Genomic DNA, 22109 nt, shown 5'->3' with positions numbered 1-22109 from the left:
GTCTGTCTCCTGAGTAGCTAGGATTACAGGTACGAGCCTCTGTGCCTGGCTCTGTGCAGGCTTCCAGAGCCTTCCCCACTACCAAGCACAGGCCCAGACCCAGGCCAGACACAGCCTGGGCTCCTTCTGCCAGCTCCACCGTCAGTGGGCACCACGGGGCATCCCAGTGTTTGCAGGCCCAGTTCCTACGCCAGGACACACACTGCAAGGACCAGCCCAGAGTACTTTCCACTGAGCAAGCAGTGGCCTGTGTCCTGCCCTGCTCTGGCTCCCGTGGAGGATGAACACCAGACGATGTGGACAGTGATCACATGCGTGTGCACTGCCTGCGCACACAATTCTCTGAGGAGATGGAGCACAAGATCCAGCCCTGAGATGCAGATGGGACTCCCTCCAAGAGAGCTTCAAGCAGTCACAGAGCCCGTGGGCTCCTGTCACAGGCCATGGGGGGGGCTGCTCCCCTGGCCCCACCCACCACCCTGCTTCCTCTTCCTCTCCCCCTGCAGCAGCCAGCAGCGGGACAGGCGCTGGTCCTGTGCCCACCCTGGATGGGCAGGGAAGGGGATGGGTGACAGAGGCTGTTCCTGGGAGCCAGGACCCTGCCTCTGCACCCACCCCCACCCGCAAAAGGAATCTCATCTCCCCCTAATAATGAGTTTGTCACAAAGACATAATTGGTTCATTTGTTCGACTGAGCGTTTCAGGCTGTACGTTGGGCTCTTTGTTTCAGAGATGCACAACCTCCCGAAAATGCTGCCAGGCTTTGAGGAAAGCAAATGAGGCATTCATCCCCCCTGCTGGCCTCCCTCGTCCCCCCTCCCCCGCAGTGAGGATCTGCAGGCTGCCTTTGGGGACGGGCTGACCCTCCCGCTCTCTGGGTGTCGGTGCTGCTGCCGGCGCTGGTTCTGTGCAGCACCAGGCCAGGGGGCCACCCGACCACCTGCACAAGGAGCGAAGCACCCACCCCTGCCAGAGGAGCCAGGGGTCTCCCCAGCCTCCCCTACACGGGGCCTGAGCGCGGGACTGTGTGCTCTCCAATGCTGCCACCCCCACCCCCAGGGCGGCGAGGACAGGGCCTGGGATCCCAGGGCCAGGGAGGCGTGTCCCCCAGGGCCGTCCCGCCTCAAGGGGCCAGGCAGGCTCTGTGGAGTTCCCAGCACAGGCAGGCTGGCAGCAGGGGCACACAGGCTGTAGGCCAGAACAAACTGCGAAATGTTAGGAAACTCACACTGTACACATAGAAAGAAATCAGTAAAATAACTGCAATGACATATTGCATTGAACCTGATACATGGAGGATATCATGTGGACATGATACCTTCAGCGAGCGATCACAAGGTCTCCCTTTTGTAAAATCAGACCGCACGCGCCCTTCCTGCTCACGCTTGCTTGTGTCACCTGGGCCACCAAGACGCATCAGCCTTGATCTGTGGAGTTCACCCCAGCGCCACGGCACCGCCTGGGCAGGCGTGACATCTTCCCAGGCCTGGTTGGCGGGAGTCACCCCCAAACAGAACTCCCCAGGCCAAGGAAGCCCCTGAGATAGAAAGGGCCTGGGCCAGGCGGGGTGGGCTGCGGGGCCCAGAGCGGAGCCCAGAGTCTCTTTTCTGCCCACCACCAGCCCCCGCAGGAGGGGCCGCGAGCTGCAGCAAGCTCTCACTGGGGTGCAGGTGTGGAGGCGCTCCAGAGATGTGTCAGGCTTTATTCTGGCCCCCACCATCCCTGCTGGCCCCCACCGTCCCCGCTGGCCCCCACCGTCCCCGCTGGACCCCCACCGTCCCCGCTGGACCCCCACCGTCCCCGCTGGCCCCCCACCGTCCCCGCTGGACTCCCACTGTCCCGCTGGACCCCACCGTCCCCGCTGGCCCCCCACTGTCCCCGCTGGCCCCCCACTGTCCTGCTGGTTCCCCACCATCCCCGCTGGCCCCCACCGTCCCCGCTGGCCCCCACCGTCCCCACTGGCCCCCACCGTCCCCGCTGGCCCCCACCATCCCCGCTGGTCCCCCACCGTCCCCACTGGCCCCCACCGTCCCCACTGGCCCCCACCGCCCCCGCTGGCCCCCACCGTCTCCGCTGGACCCCCACTGTCCCGCTGGACCCCCACTGTCCCGCTGGACCCCCACATCCTCCTCTCCTGCGTCACCCCCAGCAAGCCTTGGGTGTGGACCTCGTGTGGGCCGGCTCACGGTGGGGTGTGGGCGCGACCGCGCCTGAGAGCGGAGAGGCCTGGGGACCAGAGCCCAGACCCATCAGACGCCCGCACCTCATGGCGCTCCAACTGTGCGTCTGCGCAGGTGGCTTCTCCACCCGGCCTCAGCCCTTCATGCCTACAGAGGGGTGGTCAGTGGCACCCCCAGCCTTGGGGCTGGGTCCATGCTCTCGGTCTTCAATGAGGTAAGATACAGGCCATCAGACACAGGCCATTGAGATTCACATTAATTACGCACTTGTCACACCAATGACTCATCCCTGAATGCGCATTCAGCTCAAAGCCTTTTGTCTCTCACCAGCTGAAACCCCAATCAAGAGTTGGGGGGGTGAGGGGTGACCCTCTCCCACTACTCTCTTCACCTCTCCTCTTCCTCTCCCCGGAGCCCCACCCTCAAGGCCCACCTGAGCTTCAGCCGAGAGCCCCAATGGCCTCGATCACAGCGAACCCACGGGAACTTTTCTCTGACACAGAATAGGAGAGTGGGCTGGAATTCATGGAGGGAAGGCGGGTTCTTGTGTGCATGGAGAAGCCACTGATTGGGGGAACCTTCTTATGGAGAAGCTGGTGAGGCAGGGAAGGGGAGCAGAGAAGGGTGCATTGCTTTAGCCGGGCAGCAGCGCGGAGGCTCGCCCTCGTGGAGCTGGATCGGGAGGGCCGCTGGCAGGCTGAGTGCGGCCGGGCGCTGCTGCCCTCTGCTGTGGCTGTAATGAAGATGTATTTCCTCTGACAGATCGGCTCAGGATGCCACGGGTGCTCAGGACCTTGGAACCTCAACGTCTGCCGGCACATCCTGTGTTTTCAGGACTATGCTTGTGCAGCAGGGCGGTTCTCTCCGCCCCTGGGGCCATGGTGAGACCAGCCCCCTCCCCCGCCCGCGCCTGTGGTGGTGCCCCAGCAGTCTGAGAGCGGCTCCCTGCCCGCGACGCTCTGGCCTGGACCCTCCCCGCGCGCCCTGGGTGACACCGTGGTCCTGGACAGACGGCAAGGAACAGAGAAAACCTGGGAAGAGGAGAGGGGTGCTGCTCGCCGAGCGCTGCTCTGGGCGCTGCCGCCCGCCCCTCCCTCCCCCAAGAGGCCACTCCTCCCGCTCTTTCCTTCTGCCACAGCTGGGCTCTGGCCCCGGAATGAGACCTGGGCTGGCCAAGACCCCACGTAGAGTCAGCGCGCACATCCCTCATCAGTTCTCTGGGAGCTTTAGGTCCTTTCCCCACATGGTCCCAGGCCCCAAGGGCAGGGCGGGCTGCCTGCCCCTCAGGGCCCCTCTGGCACAGGCTTGGGCTGCAGGGGCGCTGGCGTCCGGGAGCAGGGAGAAACAGATGGCATTTGGCCACGTGTGGCTGGGCCACAACCCGCTTCTCCCTTCCTGCTGCATGCATGGGTTCAACACTTCAGCCTCTGAGTTACACGTATTTCACTGTAAAGTGAGAAGCAAGGGCATTGGGGGGCCCAAGGCAAAGTTTCTTAAACTGCAGCCTGACACATCGGCAAAGAGGGTATGGACTTTATTTAGAAATGTGGACATGGAGCCCAAATGATGCCACGCGCGCCAACTCACCCAACCCCCAAGATCATCCTGGGAGGACACTGAGGCAAACAGACTAGCCATCAGGTGGCTTGACGTCTGGGCTGACCGGCTTGCCCAGCACAGGCTGGCCTCCCGCACAAACTCCCAGGGCACCGGCTCCAGAGGAGGCTCTCGGCTGCAGCTTCTCTACCCATCTCAGCCTCCAGGGTGACTGTCAGGGGTGAGCAGCAGTGCTCAGGACCACACAACAGCAGAAATAGATCAACCATCTCCCCGTTCCCGGCTGGCCTGGTGGACGGCCACCGGGAGAGCTTGCTAAATCGAAACTGAACACAGGAATCCAGCAGGCAGAGATCAATACAATGAGAAGCAGTTTTCATCCCCCACCAAAGATCAGTAACAGAAACACACCTCTAGCCTAGGTAACAAAGAAGAAAGAAACGCGAAGTATCTAAATCAGAAGTGGAAGAGGGGCCCTCACTATGGATCCCATAGACAGGGAAAGAATGAAGGAATCTGTGGACACCTGCACACTCAGATATGATAGTTGTGTAAAATGGCCCAGTTCCTCAAAACACACAATCTACCACAACTTCCAGAGGAGAAATGGACAATCTGTATAGACCATTACCTCATTAAGAAAACTGAATCAATAATCGTTCCTCTTCCAAAACAGAAAGCATCAGACCAGAAGACTCACTGGTGAGCTCTACCAAACACTTCGGGAGCAAACGATAAATGATAAGAATGCTCAAGAAGCTGGGCGCCGGTGGCTCCCGGCTGTCATCCCAGCGACTCAGGGGGCTGAGATCTGAGGATCATGGTTCAGAGCCAGTCTGGGCTGGAAAGTCCATGAGACTCTTATCTCCAATTAACAACCAGAAAATTGGAAGTGGTGCTGTGACTCAAGTGGTAGAGCACTTGCCTTGAGCTGAAGAGCTGAGGGGCAGCACCCAGGCCCAGAGTCCAAGCCCCATGATAAAAAAAAAAAAAAAAAAATCTAAAGAGAAGAACGAAGCACAGGGAACACCCACCTTATATTCTACTAAGCCGGATGTCTAGAAGAAATGGATACATTTCTATGTGCATTTGACGTATCAAAATTGAGTCAACAGGATTAAACAGATTTATAACAAGTAATGAGATTGAAGCAGTAATAGACTCTCCCAAGAAAGAAGAATGCAGGACTAAATGGATTCACTGCTGAATTCTTCTAGAGCTTAAAGACGAACTAATACCAATGCTTCTCAAACTACTCCATAAATTAGAAAGGGAACAAACACTACCAAATTCATTCTATGAAACCAGTACCACCTTGATACCCAAACGCAGTTAGAACATGCAGAGAAGAAAATTATAGATCAATTTCCTTGATGAATATAAATGCAAAAGTTCTCAAATTCAAGAACACATTATAAAGATCGTGTACCATAATCAAGTCAGATTCATCCCAGGAATATGAAGATGGTTCAACATATACAAGTCAATAATATAACATAATATAGCACACAGACAGAATCTGGGGCAAAGATGCATGATCATCAAAAAGATACTTAAGAGGCCATTGAAAATATTCAACATCCTTTCATAATACAGAAGGCACATACCTCAATTTACTAAAGGATACCTAAAGGATACCCTGTACTAAACGAGAGAAAAGGAAAAGAAAAAAAGCTAAATGAACAGTGTGGGTAGAATAGAGAAACTAGAAATGGAGCCATACAAGTATGGCCAACCGATCTTTGACAAAGGAGAAACAATGGTCTCCCCAGAAAGGGTCTTTTTAACAAATGGTGCTGGAATAACTAGGTAGCTATATGTGAAAAGATGGACCTTATATTTTTAAAAAATCCTCAAAGTGGATCACAGACGTAAACACAAAATGGAGGTAGACTTGAGTGGCACGTGGATGATGGTCGCACTTGAAGTCCCCTGTGTGTGATATCACTCCCTGCCGTGCCGGCCCCCAGCGGAAGCTGGACGGAGGGCTGGACACTCTCTTCTTCCTCCTGTGGCCAGCGTCATGGCACCGAGCTAGCCGAGGCCTCCTCCTCACCTGAGCATTCCTAGGCTCCTCCAGAATAAAAGCCACCCACAGCTCTCTCAGGCTGTCCGGAGAGAGGACCCGGGAGGGCTGGCTCTGGGCAGAGCCCTGTGGCACCTGCTGCATCTCCGGCCAGGATCCTCATCAGGTTATCCTGGTGGCCCGCGTCCTTTTCACCAAGAAACAGTGTTTTTTGGGTCAAAGCAACTTCCCAGAAATCTGCTCGATGAAGGCGCCACCTCCTCACCCCGGCTCGCGTGCCCAGATGGTCTTTCCTCTGTTCCCATTCTGAGTGAGACTCCCGCACAGCGTGTCTCTGCTGGGCAAGGCTGGCCTTTGCAGACACGCACCCAGCCCCGCTGGGAACTGCCCCAAACCAGTCACTCGGAGTGCTACAGACACGAGTCCAAAGTGGTACTGAAGCAGCTCTGGTGAGCGGGGAGAGGGGAAGCGTCCGCTGCTGATTTTAGGCACGGAGCAGTCAGGATCCTCAGACTGCGGACCGCTCCCGTGCGTGCCGGGTCAGCCCTTGTTCATCCGACAGAGGGACACTGAGCCCTCCAGCGCTGGGTGCCAGAGGTACCTGCTCCGCCCAGCAGAGCGCGGGCCACAGGTTCCCAGGGAGCCGGCCACTGGGATGCCCGCCGTGTGCAGCCCCGACCTCCCTGTGGGTGCCGGGCTGGACACCTGGGCCTGCAGTGGCGCGTTGGTTCTGCGAGGTGTGAGTACCCCGCGTCTCCCCGAAGACCCCCACACGTGGCCGTCCCGGGCCACTGTGACGCTGGGGCGGGGGGGGGGGGTCCCAGCCAGCCTGAGGCGGACACTTGTCAGAGCCGTCTGTGTGGAGCGCAGACAGCCTTACCTGCCCGGGCTGGCTGCAGGCCTACCTGGTGGACGGATCCCATCTCTGGGGAGGAAGCCCTGTTGGTCCCCAGTGCCCGCTTCTCGTGGGTTCCCGCACTTAGACCACTTACTCCCTGGAACCTGGCTTCCTGGTTGGGACTCTAAGGGATGGACGGTGTCCGAACAGTCCCAGAGATAATGTGCAGCATCTGGACGCAGGGTGAGGGCAGCGGGGCCTGGGCGCATCTTAGAGATGCTGGACCGGCTCGCGATGACAGCAGTGCACTGAGTGCTGCCGTGGACGCCGGCGGCCGCCGCCACAGAACATGGAACTCGTCTGCTTGACCTCCAAACAGCCAAGAGGTTAAAAAAACACAGCAACAAAACCAACTCCGGGGTTTGCTCAGAGCCGCAGGGGCTGTCTGAGCCGCAGGCACGCTGGCCGCTGCCCGCCCACAGAGGTAGAGCGAGGCCCCTCACGTTCATCTGCCCCCGCGGAGCTCCCCACCGTGGCCATTCCCCAAGGCAGGGGTGACCCGGATTCACTCACTGCCAGTCAACGTGACAGCTCCCTGGACCGCCGGGGCCAGCCGGCCACTCCTGGCCGCCGAGCCTGGGAGGGAGGGCCAGCTCCTCAGGTCCTGCGCTTGCGTTTTCACCGTGACTTCTACAAGGTGGCTCAGGGGACGACTTTGAGCTGAGTACGTCAGGGGGCTGGAGTGGGGTGCTCCCAGTTGTTCTGTGAATGTTAGAGGTCAGGGAAGAAAGCCATCAACCCGGCAGGCCCGAGGAAAGGCTTGAAATTGGTTCTGTGTCCATCACAGCTGCTCACCCTGCTGCAGGGGTCCACGCCTGGCTGGGATTTGGCAGGTCCCGGACCAGATGGCCATGGTCAGGGATTGCCCCCTGACCCCTGACCGCAGGGCAGGACCAGGGCAGGGGTCATTTGGGGGCCCAGTGAGATCTGGGAGGTGGATAGGGCAGGGATTGGGGCACAAGGTAGATGCCAGGGTCCTAGCCAGGGCCAGCTGCCCAGCCACATCCTCCTGGGGCCTGGCACTCCAGCTGGCCCTGAGAGTGCCCACGGGGACAGCCTGGGCTCGCCCCCCTTGCTCCCTCCGGCTCCCCTGGCCCCAAGGTGAAGCCCAGCATGGGAACCAATCCCACGACGCCCAGGGCTGCTGGGCTTCACGGTGCCTGGGGCAGGGCCTTTGCTGACCGAGACCACGGCAGGGCTGCTCCGGGAGCCGCTAAGGAGCCGCGGGAGAGCCGGGGCTCTCTGGCTCCCTGACACCGCCTTTCTGAGGCTGACCGCCTGACCCCAGCGAGGCTCTGCGGCCCTGTAGGCTGACCGACTGACCAAGTGATGCTCTGCGGCCCTGTGACAGGACCCGTGGAAAGCACCCAGCACTGTCAGCCGCTGCTGGAAGGCCTATGGGCTGCAGGGCCACTGACCGGCATGGGCAGCGGGCCTAGAGGGAATCCCCCATCTAAGGGGGAGGGGCACAGACAGCGGCGGGGCTGGAGGCAGACGTAGGGTGGTGGCGCTGGCAGGAGAATCACCAGGACCTCCTCATGTCTCACCTGTGGGTGGGCAGTGACCAGGCTCACAGACAGCAGTGCTAGTCTCAGGACTTGCGGTGGGACAGAGAGCTCAGAGGTCACACAGGAGCTGGGACTTTTCCTGAGAGGGCTCACGTCCTGTCCTCCCGTCTCCTGCGCCGCCTGGCGGGCTTGGTGATGGCCAGCTGCTGCTCCAGGCAGCTGTATTAGGGGCTACGACTCTGCGGGCTCTATCCAGTCCCGCCCGATTTCTCCCCATAGTTACCCAGGGCCCAGCGAGCCCCGTCAGGTGCTCAGAGGAGGGCCGGTCCACAGCTCGGGCTCGGCGTGGCCCTGGTCCCACCTCGTCTCCTCCCTGGAATGATGACGTGGGGCAGAAACTGGGGGTTCCAAAGTCCATGTGGGGCCCTGGGCCTGCGAGCATGGCGGTTCTGGGTGTCTGTACAGATAGAATTGAGGATCTGAGTGGCAGTGTCCTGGCTTGGCCAAGGTGGGCCGGGATTCCATGGACGCACAGAGAAGATGACGTAAGGATGGAGGCAGAGGCCAGCGCCGGGCAGCCTGGCGTGGGGTCCCCGGCCTCCAGAACTGTGAGGGTTTGAATGATCACTGTGGGAGCGGTCTCTCACCACAGGGACCTTGTCAGATCAGCTGACACCCCCCGCCCCGCCCCGCCGTGCTCTCCAGACCCCCAGAGCCCAAGGGCTCTTCGGAACAGCCCAAAAGGTGCTCGGGGCTTGAGATTTTACAACACACAAATATCCGCCCCTGTCGGTGTCCATGGGGGGCTCTGCGCTCGCTTCATGCATCTGACACGACACAGGTATTTTTTAATCCTCTAGACGAGCTTCTTTTAAACAAGCTGTCAGGAAAATTAATTGCAGGAAGTTTAGCAGGCGTTAACCTGCCTAAGAGCCTTGCAATTACCGGCTTCCAGTCTGCAGAGCGCTGACAGCGTGGGGCCTGCGGGCGCCGTGCTGTTCCAGAAACATTCCCTCCCACGGGGGCGTCCTAACCCCACACCGCCACTCCCGCGTCTCCGTGTCTGGCTGATGTTTGTCTCTAACTTTCTGGGCCTTGGTTGGCTCTCTTGGGAGCGCCCCTCCCACCTCTGGAGACCTTGCAGGGTGGCTAAGCTCTGAAGAGGGGGCGAGAGCGACGGTCCTGCCCTATCAGTGGACGGTGCTGACAGTGCGGTGTCTGGCTCTGCCACACGGTAGAGACCAGGCACTTCCCAGGCCTGAAGAGCCCCTGACTCTAAAGGCTCAGGGTGCCCGCGGCCGCGTCTTCCCCTCGGGGCTGCCAGGGATGGGGAGGCGTGGGGGGTGGGCCCAGCTGTGGGGGTGAGCCCAGCTGTGAGGGCTCCACCTTCCTCTCCAGGCAATCCACCCTGACCCTGGACAGTCCCATGCTGGCGTGCACAGCCGGAGGCAGACACCCTTACAAATGACCAGCGCCCAGGCCTGGCGGGCGCTGTGCCCTCCCCCCAGCCCAGACTCGCTCAGCGCCCGGCCCCCGCCCGTCCTGGGCCACCGGGGCTTCCTGGTCCTCACACATGGGGACTTTGTGCGGGTGACAGCGTCCCTCGGCTGTCTCCAGCCCGGGCGATTCCTCGCCGCGGGGCTGGCGGAGCCTTGGGGCAGGGTGGCGTCGTTTTACACAGGAGCGGTCCAGCACAGAGCTCTCAAGCCTGCTCTTAACCTTTAAATATGTCAACGCAGAGCTACTGAAATTTACAATAAACTCACCTTTCCACAGACAATGGGCTAAAAATGTTTAAATCCAAACAATGCTGCTCTTTAGTGTTTTTAAACAAACCTTAATATAAGATTTACTCAAACACGGTGGCCGCTCTGACTGTGCTTCTGGGGTGATTGTGTTTCTTTGTAACCCGTGCTTTGGAGACGTTGTTTTAATAACACTTCGGAGCCAGTCTTTTATCTTCTGCTGCCTCTGATGTGTCTGAGAGTAGGCAGCGCTTAGTCTACAGAGGACTTTCATTTGGGGTCCTGGACTAGCTCTCCTGCCAGAAACAGCCAGAAAATGCTGCAGGCCTTTGACGCTGTGTTCAGACACGGGCCGGCCTGTGCCCTGTGCTCCTGGGAGCCTGGAGACCACCTGTCCTGGCCTTTGTGGTATTTTCCTCCCAGAGGTGTAAGATGCTCAGGTCTGGACAGAACTCTGCTACCCAAGCAGCCCTGTGAGCGGCTTCCCCGGTGCCCCTGGGGTGCCCTGGGCTCCGCTGGCCTGGGCTGGCAGGAGACTAGAAAAGGTTTATTGTAGGCCAGCTGGTATTCGCTAGAGTTGGAAGAGAGGGGGCTCTGAACACACAAGCCTTCAACAGACTCCAGCTAACTACACCTCAGGAGTCAGTAAAAACCGTGTCCCAAACCAGGAGCTGGTGGCTTACGTCAGAATCCCAGCTATTCACGAGGCTGAGGTTCGCAGTCTGAAGTCAACCCAGGCAGGAAATGAGACTCTTATATGGAGATAAGTTAGCCAGCAAAAAGGCAGAAGTGGAACTGTGGCTCAAGTGGTAGAACACCAGCATTGAGCAAAAAAGTAAAGGGACAGTGTCCAGGATCTGAGTTCAAGCCCTGGTGGTAGTGCACGTGCACACGTTATACCCTCATAAGCCTGAAGCAGTCCTTACCCCCAAAACCACAGAAAGGAGCTCAGGGCCTTCCTCAGCATATCTCAGTGCAGCCTGAAACAAGCTCAGGACGGCCAGCCTGCAGCCGAGCACCCACAGACACAGAAAGCAGTGCTCTCCACAGACAGCCAGCAGAGTCCAGTGCAATGTCCGGCGAAAATTAAAATTTCCAGATATCCAAACAGGAAAATGGGCCCTGTCTGGAGGAAAGAGAGCAACTGGGCAGAGCAGACCCCAAGTGCACATACAGTGGACCTTGGGTGGACACAGGGAAGGCCCCCAGGTAGAGTGGACCCTGGGTGGGTACAGGGTGGACCCCAGGTGAACGATGGGCAGATTCCGGGAAGACGTGGTGCAGACCTGGAGTAAGTGTTGGGTGGACGCTGGGGGGACGTAGGATGGACCCCCAGGTAGAGTGGACACTGGGTGAGTGATGGGCAGACCCTGAGTGGACATGGTACAGACCCTGGGTGGACGCAATGGCCCCTGGGTGCACGATGGGTGGAGGAGGCAGGGTAGCACTGGCCTCATGAGGTCCCAACACTTGAGGATGTGCTGGGAGCCCCAGAGCCATGTGGCTCAAGAGCAGAGCGCCCCCATCCAAGTGCACAGTGCCCCATCCTAGTGCACAGTGACCCATCCAAGTGCAGAGTGCCCCATCCAAGTGCACAGTGCCCCATCCTAGTGCACAGTGCCCCATCCAAGTGCACAGTGCCCCATCCAAGTGCACAGTGCCCCACCCAAGGACTTCCCAGGATATAAAACAGGAACTTGGGCTTCCCCGGCAGAACTCAGAGAGGAGAGCGTGCAAAGGGCTTGACTCTGTCTGCACACAGCCCCTCCCTCTAGGACCTCAGGGCTCGTGTCTGGACCCCTCCTAGGGGGCCGTAGTGAAGGATTTGGAAATGGAGCCTTCGCCAAGATCCAAGATGAAGACTGAATGGAGTGGGCCTGGAGGAGGGCCGCCCAGCCCGGCAAGGACTTAAAAACAGCACTGATGTTGGAACCGCCACCAACAGATGGTAAATCAGAAGTGGCAGCTCTCACTGGGCAGACTGCCTGCTACAAGACAAACACCAACATTCTCCAAAGGATTTTAACATATCCTGAAATACCACAACAAAATGGAAAATGCTCAGGAAGCAATCCAAAGTTACTCACCATTCAAAGAACCAGGAAAACAAGATTCACTCAAAAGGAAAAGACAATCATTACACATCATCCTTCCAGAGAAAGGAGTGACCCAGGACAACAAAGCAGGCAGACAGCTAGGCATAGTGGCGCATGCCTGTCGTCCCAGCACTGGGAGGTGAGAGAGTTGCAAGTTCAAAGCCAGCCTGGTATATGTAGTGGGACCCTCATTTCAAGCAAAAACACAGGCATTATGACTGTGTCCCCTGCACTGTGGAGAACCTTGAAATGAAGGAAAAGATAAGAACTTTTATGAGAGAAGAAAAACAACAATAAAAATGCTAGAAATAAATCAGCACTGTTAGGCAAACGGACCTTTATAGAATAATTGATGGCGTAAGCACACTCTCCTTGTGTTTACTCAACAGGGGCTGATGGGCTGCAGCCCTAGCCCCCAAACAACACTAACACACAGATTCTGCACTGAGAAGCATGTTCTCAGAGCATAATAGAATAAACAGATAGCAAAAGGATATTTGGAAAAATCTCCAAAAGTAGACATTAAAAAACATATTTCTAAATGATCCGAAAGTTTAAAAAGGAGTCGGTCGTGGGGCCTGAACTCTGGGCCTGGGCGCTGTCCCTCAGCTCTTCAGCTCAAGGCTAGCGCTCTACCACTTGAGCCACAGCTCCACTTCGTTTTCTGGTGGTCAAAAATTTTGAGATGCCATTAAAGTGATACTTAGCATTAATTATTCATGATAGGAAAGAAGAAAGATCTCAGACTGAGTGTTGTGTCATATTCCTATAGTCTTGGCTACCTGAGGGGCAGAGATGGAGATTGTAGCTGGAGATCAGCAAGGGTAAAAGAGTCGTGAGAAACCAATAGAATGCTGAGTATCATGGCGCATGTCTGTCATCCCAGCTCTGGGTATAGTATAGATAGGAGAATGGCCAAGCCGGCCAACCTAGACATAAAAGCAAGACCCTACTCGAAAAACAATGAGAGGAAAAGGGCCGGGGCAGGGCCGAAGTGGTGGAGTACCTGCTTAGCAAGAGCAAGACCTGGGGCTCCAAACTCCATGACCGCCAGAAGTGAAAGGAAGAAGGGAAGGAAAGAGAGAAAGGAAGCTCTGAAATGGATAACTAAGCTTCCACCGTCAAACAAGGAGGAAAGCCAGAGCAAATCCTTCACGAAAACCAGCAGCTCAAACCCAGCTGCAGCATGAGCAGCGACGTTTATTCCAGGAATGCAAGCGGGCGCCACACTTCCATCCCCCTATGCAAGGCGCGGGGTGCAGCTGGATTCCCGAAGCGAAGGACAGCAGAGAGCTGCCGGGCGGGGACGGCGCTGGACCAGGAGTTGGTGATGGATGGCTGGAGAGTCTGCACTGGGGACGCGGAGGACTTCCGGCAGGCGATGGCTGCTAATGGTGCTTAAAGTGGCTGAGGTGGTGACATTTATTTAATATGTATTTTCACACCATATATAATTCACCGCATCAACTGACATATGAGAAAAGCCACGTGATCATGCTAATGGACACAGAAACCATCACACAAAGCGCAACATCTACTTATGATAAAAAAAAAAATAATGAAACGAAGACCCTCATCCAACGAGGAGCAGAATGGAGCTTTCTTGTTTTGATAAAGAACAGCTGCTGGAAATCTTGGGGTGTCATCTGCACATTGGGGGAACGAAGCTCAGGGAGGTGAAGGCCGGCGTCTGTGGCCACAGCCAGGCCAGGGAGGAGCGCGGGAGCAGGGGTGCGCGTGTGCTCTGGAAAGGATGGGGTGATGACCCAGCCTGGACACTGCCAGAACATCCCCAGATCTTTGAGCGTTCGTGTGCACTGGCCATGGTGACAAGAGGCAAGGGCAAATTCACAGACGGCGTTTACTGTGCGAAGCAGGGACCGTTGGAAACAGAGAATGTAAGCAAAGGCACCAGACGGAACAGCAGTGCTGGGAGCCCGGCCGGGCCACACTCAAACCCCAGCACGCGGCAAAGGCCTGGAGAAGGGCTGAGCCGTGCAGCCCGCGCCTCTGAGCAGTATTTCCACCCCCACGGCTCGGGGCCCTCAGTCCCCATCTGCCTCCTGTCCCTGTGGCTGTCTTTTCTAGAATGTCAACCTCTGCCTGAGCACTTCCTGAACTCAGTCTGAAATATTCCTTTGTGAAGCCCGAAGACAGGATGTGATTGCACGTGAACGAGAATCACTAGATCCAGCCCTGGGGGGGGGGGGGGAGGCTCGGCGGGGCTCGGCGGGGCCAGTGCTGGAGGACTGAATCACTCCGGGGAGATGGAGACCTCATGGACGGATGATGACGAGGCTGTACCATGCCCTGAACTGTGCCTAACAAACGGCAAACCATAGTTTGATATACTTTATTGCAATAAAAAAAAAGGTCAAGAATTGTTTTCCTCTTAAACACAAACAACCAGATGACCCGTGAGGACTGGCTTTCTGTGGCTGGGAGCACGGCATGGGCAGCCTCGAACTCCCAACCTTGGCTCACGAGCTGGACGCACTTGCTGGACTCCTGGCTCAGGACAGAGCTGGCCATGGAGCAAGCTCCTCTGCCCGTCCACTGGGAGCTGCAGGTGGCGTTCTGGAGAGGAGAAGGGAGACGTCCCTCACTGTCCCCCCCCTCCCCCAAGAGCCAGGCCTCTGGACACACTGCCTTCTTGAAGAGAAACGCCCTCAGAAAGCCAGCCGGGGGCAGGACAAGCCGCAGCACCTAGGCCTCGCCCCATAGCAGTGATGGTGGCCCAACCCTCTGGCTCTGGTCTCCTTGAGGACGCACACGGGCTGGGTCAGCCCTGACCAGCTCAGCAGCCACAGCATGGCACAGGACCTCTGCCCTGCACTTGCTCTTCTTCCGGAACCTGCCTGACAGATGTGATTCATGACGCCCAAGTGCTGGCCAGGTTTCACAAGCCAAAGTCAGTGTCCTCAATATACAGCTTTTGTTTTTCTTTTTGAGCAGGGTCTGTAGAGCCCCAGGCTGGCTTTGAACTCACATGTTCTCAGCCTCTACCTCTGGATGCTGAGAATACAGGTATATACCACCCTACCCAGCATCTTAGGCTACTAAAAGCCTATGGGAGGGCTGGGAAGGTGGCTCAGTGGTAGAGCACTTGCCTTGCATGCATGAGGCCCTGGGTTCGATTCCTCAGCACCACATAAGAAAAAAGCTGGAAGTGGCGCTGTGGCTCAAGTGGTAGAGTGCTAGCCTTGAGCTGAAGAGCTGAGGGACAGCGCCCAGGCCCAGAGTTCAGGCCCCACAACTGGACCCCCCCCCAAAAAGCCTATGGGATAACAGCACCGGTGGCTCACACCTGTAATCCTAGCTACTCAGGAAGCTGAGATCTGAGGATCACAGTTCAAAGCCAGCTCTGGCAGGAAAGCCCGTGAAACTCTTATCTCCAATAAAGCACCAGAAAAGCCTTTTTGTCAGGGCTGGCCTCGAACTACCGTCTTGCCAATCTTTGCTGGTGCTGGCCTCAAGCCTTGATCCTCCTGATCTTGGCCTCCTGAGTCATTAGGAATACAGGTGTGAGCCACTGAGCCCTATTTATTTTTCAGCTTTCTAAGTGAAAGAGTTCTAAAGTGCGGAAGTTGGAAGGGCCGGGCAAAGACCTCTGTCCTTCCCTGGACCGGCTGGTTCTGCTCTACCGGGTTGGTCGCCCATGAGCGCTTTGCCCCGCGCCATTACCAGAGCACGCCTTCCATTTGGCCACACTGCTCTCTGATATTTGGGGGTGGGTCAAAGGTGTCCTGCTACTAGCGATCTGCCCGTGTCTGCTGGAGACCAAGTCACCTTCCATCAGTCTCCCTGGACGCTGGGCAGTGGTTTGGGCACCACCGCCCCTACAAGGGAGCCTGCACCCAGTCCAGAGCTGCCACCCAAGTCAGCTCCAGGCCCAGCCAGAGGGGCCTCTGCCTGGATCGGGACACAAATGCTAGAGCAGAGGCTGGCCGGGAGCAGACGCTCCCCGTTGAGAGAGCCCGCAGCCTCCAGCTCCTGCCTCCTGAGCCTGGCAAGGATGTCATACCTCCCGGTGTCCAGAGCGGCGGGGTGCTGCTCCAGTCCTCCACATTACCAGCAGAGCAAGCGGGGTCTGGGGGAAAGCACTCTGTGGATCGACTAAAATCAGCCTACCAGTCCTGCAAGGAGGAAGCCCTGGTGCCCACAGCCCTGGTGCCCGCAGCTCTGGTGCCCGCAGCCCTGGTGCCCGCAGCTCTGGTGCCCACAGCCCTGGTGCCAACAGCTCTGGTGCCCGCAGCTCTGGTGCCCGCAGCTCTGGTGCCCGCAGCCCTGGTGCCCACAGCCCTGGTGCTCTGGTGCCCACAGCTCTGGTGCCCACAGCTCTGGTGCCCGCAGCCCTGGTGCCCGCAGCTCTGGTGCCCCACAGCTCTGGTGCCCGCAGCCCTGGTGCCCGCAGCCCTGGTGCCCACAGCCCTGGTGCTCTGGTGCCCGCAGCCCTGGTGCCCGCAGCCCTGGTGCCCGCAGCCCTGGTGCCCCACAGCTCTGGTGCCCGCAGCCCTGGTGCCCGCAGCTCTGGTGCCCGCAGCCCTGGTGCCCGCAGCTCTGGTGCCCACAGCCCTGGTGCCCACAGCCCTGGTGCTCTGGTGCCCGCAGCTCTGGTGCCCACAGCTCTGGTGCCCACAGTCCTGGTGCCCGCAGCCCTGGTGCCCGCAGCTCTGGTGCCCCACAGCTCTGGTGCCCGCAGCCCTGGTGCCCGCAGCCCTGGTGCCTGCAGCTCTGGTGCCCGCAGCCCTGGTGCCCGCAGCTCTGGTGCCCGCAGCCCTGGTGCCCGCAGCCCTGGTGCCCACAGCTCTGGTGCCCCACAGCTCTGGTGCCCGCAGCCCTGGTGCCCACAGCTCTGGTGCCCGCAGCCCTGGTGCCCGCAGCCCTGGTGCCCGCAGCCCTGGGTGCCCACAGCCCTGGTGTTCTGGTGCCTGCAGCCCTGGTGCCCGCAGCTCTGGTGCCCCACAGCCCTGGTGCCCGCAGCTCTGGTGCCCCACAGCTCTGGTGCCCCACAGCCCTGGTGCCCACAGCCCTGGTGTTCTGGTGCCCGCAGCCCTGGTGCCCGCAGCTCTGGTGCCCCACAGCCCTGGTGCCCGCAGCCCTGGTGCCCGCAGCCCTGGTGCCCGCAGCCCTGGTGTTCTGGTGCCCCACAGCCCTGGTGCCCGCAGCTCTGGTGCCCACAGCTCTGGTGCCCGCAGTCCTGGTGCCCGCAGCTCTGGTGCCCCACAGCTCTGGTGTTCTGGTGCCCCACAGCCCTGGTGCCCGCAGCTCTGGTGCCCACAGCTCTGGTGCCCGCAGCCCTGGTGCCCGCAGCCCTGGTGCCCGCAGCCCTGGTGTTCTGGTGCCCCACAGCCCTGGTGCCCGCAGCTCTGGTGCCCACAGCTCTGGTGCCCGCAGTCCTGGTGCCCGCAGCTCTGGTGCCCCACAGCTCTGGTGCCCGCAGCCCTGGGTGCGAGTCTCAGGTGGGTTGGTGCTGTGCACACCGCACCACGGTGCTGACTGTGTGAGGGGCTCTCGGCTCTCAGTGTCTGGCTAGAGACATGACCTCGGGGGCGGGGCTCCGGTCTTCTCGCCAGCCCACTACAGACACCTGCACCCCATATCCCACAGCCCTGCAGCCCTGCAGCCACGAGCCCTCTGTGATCTTGAGGAAAAGGATGAGTGAGGAGACTGACCCCAAGCCTCCCACAAGGATGGGAAGCCATGTGAGACCGCGGTCAGTGTCTGCAACGTGTGGTGTTGCCATGTGTGTGCACCTGTGCAATGTGTGTGTCAACATGTGTGTGCATGTGCAGGTGTCTATCACAGGTGTGTGCACACACACGTGTGTGTATATCACTGTTGTGCACACATCTGTGTCTGTATGTATGTGTCTATGTGAACAAGTGCTTCTGTGTATGCTTCTCTGGGTGCATATGTGCCTGTGTGTGTGTGTGTGTGTGTGTGTGCGTGTGTGTCAATGTGCCTATACCTACTTGTGTCCATGTGCCTGTGTGCCCATCCATGTGTCTGCGCCTGTGTGCCTGTCCATGTGTCTTTGTCTGTGTGCCCGTCCATGTGTCTATGTGTCTTTGTCTGTGTGCCCCTCCGTGTGTCTATGTGTCTGTGTACCCGTCCGTGTGTCTATGTGTCTGTGTGCCTGTCCGTGTGTCCGTGTCTGTGCCTGTGTGCCTGTCCGTGTGTCTGTGTGTCTGTCCCCTCCCACAGCCACACTCTCTACCCAGCTGTCTTCTGCAGTGACTGTTCTAACTCACTCAGAAATGTCACCATGACGCTCAGCCCCTTCCTAAGCCATTGTTTGCAATTGGCCGTGCTGAAGTCTCTCTGTGTGGAGGGCAGCTGGCGTGGTGGAGAATGTTCAGGACAGAGAAACCCGGCTTTAGGAAGAGGGCACTTTACTGGCCGCCATTCAGCATTTCCAAACGTCCAGCTCCTGGAAGAGGCCGTCAGGCTCCGTCGGGTCAGAGCCTGAGAGCAGGGCCTGTTCACCTGCCCTGTTCACCGGCCCTGCTCACCGGCCCTACTCACCGGCCCTGTTCACCGGCCCTGCTCACTGGCCCTGCTCACCGGCGCTGTTCACCGGCCCTGTTCACCGGCCCTGTTCACCGGCCCTGCTCACCGGCCCTGTTCACCGGCCCTGCTCACCGGCCCTGTTCACCGGCCCTGCTCACCGGCCCTGCTCACTGGACCTGCTCACCGGCCCTGCTCACCGGCCCTGTTCACCGGCCCTGCTCACCGGCCCTGTTCACCGGCCCTGTTCACTGGTGCTGTTCACCGGCCCTGCTCACCGGCCCTGCTCACTGGCCCTGCTCACCGGCCCTGTTCACTGGCCCTGCTCACCGGCCCTGTTCACCGGCCCTGTTCACCGGCCCTGCTCACCGGCCCTGTTCACCGGCCCTGCTCACCGGCCCTGTTCACCGGCCCTGCTCACCGGCCCTGCTCACCGGTGCTGCTCGCAGCTACGTGCGCACCCCGCCCAGCTCCAGGCCACGCTGCTTCCCACTCACGGGTGCTGTGCAGCGAGAGGGCCTGTCCCACAGTGCACCCACCCTGCGCAGCCAGGTCACAGCTGCCTGCTCTGGAAGCTGTGCTCATCATCAGTCACCCAAGAACTGCCGAGGAGAACGGGAGCTGCGCCCTCCCGGCACGCAGGAGGCCAGCGGGGGCCGTGGGGACCCCGCTCTCCAACACGCAGGAGGCCAGCGGGGGCTGCAGGGACCCCGCCCTCCCGGCACGCAGGAGGCCAGCGGGGGCTGCGGGGACCCTCGGCCAGCGGCACGTCCACCTCAGAACGGTCTCTCAGCGCCCGTGCTCAGCGGGCGTCCTGGAGTGGACAAACCGCCAGGACGCGGCCAAACGGGCTACCCGGTGTCCACAGTGAAGCAAACGGTACTTTGGGAGGCGACGTGATCACCAAGGTCTCAGCCCACAGAGCCAGCAGGGGAGTAAGGAGGGAGGGGACGCTTTCGGGGCCCAGGGGCAGCTGTCCTCCCTCCCCCTCTTCTGCAGTTGATTTTGGAAGCAAACGTCCAGACGGCTCCAGACGGCCAGAGGGTGGGGTCTGCGTGAGGTGATCCGGGGGCACTGGCCCACCAACTGCCTGGTGACCTCCGGGGGCAGGGACACTGGCAGATGCCCCCATGTCTCCTGGGGGGGGGAGGGAAGGGGAAGAGGAGGCTCTAGCCCCGCAAAGCTGATCAAAGACAGAAGCTTGAGGAAAGAAAAATGAGGCCTCAAAGGACGCCGCACTGGTAACTGCCCTGTGTGTTCACCGTGCGCGGCGGGTGCCCGTCTGCTTCTGTGTGGAGGGAGACGGCTCAGGAGAGGTGGGGTGCCACCCACCCTCCCCGGGGGGCGCTCCGCACGGACACCCGTAGCACAGGTCTATGCACAGACTGCAGGGGCCCGGCACACCTCAGAAGGGGCTGTTGGGGAGTCTGATTGACCAAGAACAGCCCCTACGTGGTCTCGTAGAAGTGGCACCTTCTGAGGTGACCACAGAATTCTGCTGGGAGCCTGTGGAGGACGCTCCGGGAGAGGGGCCGCCGATGGGGACAGGCAGAAGCCGTAGCCCCGCCCAGAGACCCTGCCCAGAAGCGTTCATTCTCTGCCTTCTTTACCAACCCCGGGGTAGGAGAGACACCAACCTCCACAGCTGCTCAGCTCCACGTCCAAGATGCTATCCACAGTATTGTTTCCTTCCTTTCCCTCCTTCCTTCCTCCCTTCTCCCTTCCTTCTCTCCCTCCCTCCTTCCTTCCTTTCCCTCTTCTCCTCTTGGTTTTCTTGAGTTAGGGTTTCACTTTGCAACCCAAGTTGGCCTCAAGCTCATTCTTCTCCTGCCTCGGCCTCCCCAGTGCTAGGATTATAGGCGTGTACCACCACACCTGGCTCCAAGTGTCATTTCTGCCCCAACTTCTTCTGTGGGCCCATGCCTGATAAGCTCCCTCTGGTGCTGAGCCCGGCCCGATCGCAGACTCGCTAAAAGCTCCTGCCAGGACCCCATGGCTCAGGCTCTAAGGCCCTGGGGTCCCCTCCCTGTCCAGATACCTCAGAGCCTCCCAGCACCTCTCCCACTCAGACACAGGAGTGAGAGCCCCGGCAGCGGCGTCTGCACACTCACATGAGCAGCGAGGGACCCCCAGGAGCACACACACCAACAAGGAGAGCCCCGGCGGCGTCTGCACACTCTCCAGCTCTCGAACACTGCCCGCAAGCCCCTGCTCTCCCTTCCCGGCCAAAGCCATGTTCATCACACTTCACAGATGAGAAAACGGCACTTCCCCAGCCCAAGACGGCCTCACTTCGGCTCTGCCCCGCTTCCAGTCAGGGAAGGGCAGTGGGCATGGAGGGGCGGCCAGGGCTCCCGCGGCAGAGGGCAGAGCTGCGGCCCCGCAGGGGTGGGGTGGGGGGAGGTCACAAGGCTGCCTGAGAAGCTGCTAGAAAGACTTCCCTTAAGAGCACCGTCAGGCTGAACACAGCCTGTGGGGAGAAAAACAGAGACCCGCCCCGGAGCCCCTGGGCTCCCAGGCTCCGACACACCCCGCTGCAAAGTCCTTTGGGGTCTGGGGGAGGAAAGTGCTCGTACCCCCTGAGCAGAGGCCCCTGGCGCGCCAGGCTCCGCGGGGAAGGGACTCTCACCTGGATGACGACCTTGACCGTGGCGGCGTCCACAATGGTGGTGCACACCAGACCTCCCGGGTGCTGCCCGTCGGCGCTGCGGTTCTGCTGGCCCATGGTGAAGAGCATGGGCACCGCCAGCAGCCCCGACGCCAGCCAGATGGCGCCAATGAACTTCTTGGTGCGGCTGCGGGACATGAGGGTCTTGGCCTTGAAGGGGTGGCAGATGGCCAGGTAGCGCTCCACGCTCAGGCTGGCCACGTTGAGGGCCGTGGCGTAGGTGCAGGCGTCCCGCAGGAAGTAGTAGCCCCGGCAGACGGCGCCGCCGAACGCCCAGGGGTGGTGCACCCAGATGAAGTTGTACAGCTCCACGGGCATGGCCAGCAGCAGGGTGAGCAGGTCGGACAGCGCCAGGCTGCCCAGGTGGTAGTGCACGGTGCTCTGCAGACTCTGCAGCGACTTCTTCCGCGCCAGCGTGAACGCCGTCACCGAGTTGCCCACCGTGCCCACCACGAAAAGGGCCAGGTACACGGCGGTCACCAACGCCTTGGAATAGATGTCGGTGTTCACGTCCAGGTCGCTGCTGGGCGCGGCCAGGGCCGGCTGGGACGCGTTGCCGGAGCCATTGCCCACCCCCCCGAAGCCCGGGGCCGAGACGGCGGCCTCCAGCCCGGGCTGGGGCTGCGGGAAGGGCGCGACGCCCGGCACGCCCGCCCAGCCGGCCGGCGCGGAGCTGTTGAGGCGCATGGCTGGCGCCGGCGCGCGCGGCTTTGTCCCGCGCGGCGGGGAGCGGGCGTGGGAGTCCCGGGGCCGGTGGGCGCGGCTGGGGCAGGGCGCAGAGCGCAGAGCGCAGAGCCTGGGCGCCCGGGGCCGGCCGCTCCGCTCCGGACCGCTCCTCTCGGCTCGCGTCGCCCAGGGCTCCGCCTCCTCCCGACGCCGGGCTCCGCGCTCCGACTCCCGCTCCTCCCGCAGGCGGTGCGC

General features: G+C 60.0%; 1 protein-coding gene across 1 annotated transcript in view; it reads right to left on the bottom strand.

The window, feature by feature from the left end:
* Window positions 1–21875, bottom strand: part of LOC138841556 (neurotensin receptor type 1) — a 38750-nt gene extending 16875 nt beyond the window's left edge. Inside the window, exon 1 of the mRNA XM_070042278.1 lies at window positions 21150–21875. Coding sequence (XP_069898379.1) covers window positions 21150–21875 — 726 coding nt within the window. The remainder of the gene's footprint in view (window positions 1–21149) is intronic.
* Between the last annotated feature and the right edge of the window lie 234 nt (window positions 21876–22109).

The sequence above is a fragment of the Dipodomys merriami genome, unplaced genomic scaffold, assembly GCF_024711535.1.
Source record: "Dipodomys merriami isolate MVZ:Mamm:240054 unplaced genomic scaffold, mDipMer1.0.p SCAF_322, whole genome shotgun sequence".
In the NCBI taxonomy this organism is placed as follows: Eukaryota; Metazoa; Chordata; class Mammalia; order Rodentia; family Heteromyidae; genus Dipodomys; species Dipodomys merriami.
Note: the sequence above shows the minus strand (reverse complement) of the source record. Positions and strands in the feature narration are given on the sequence as shown.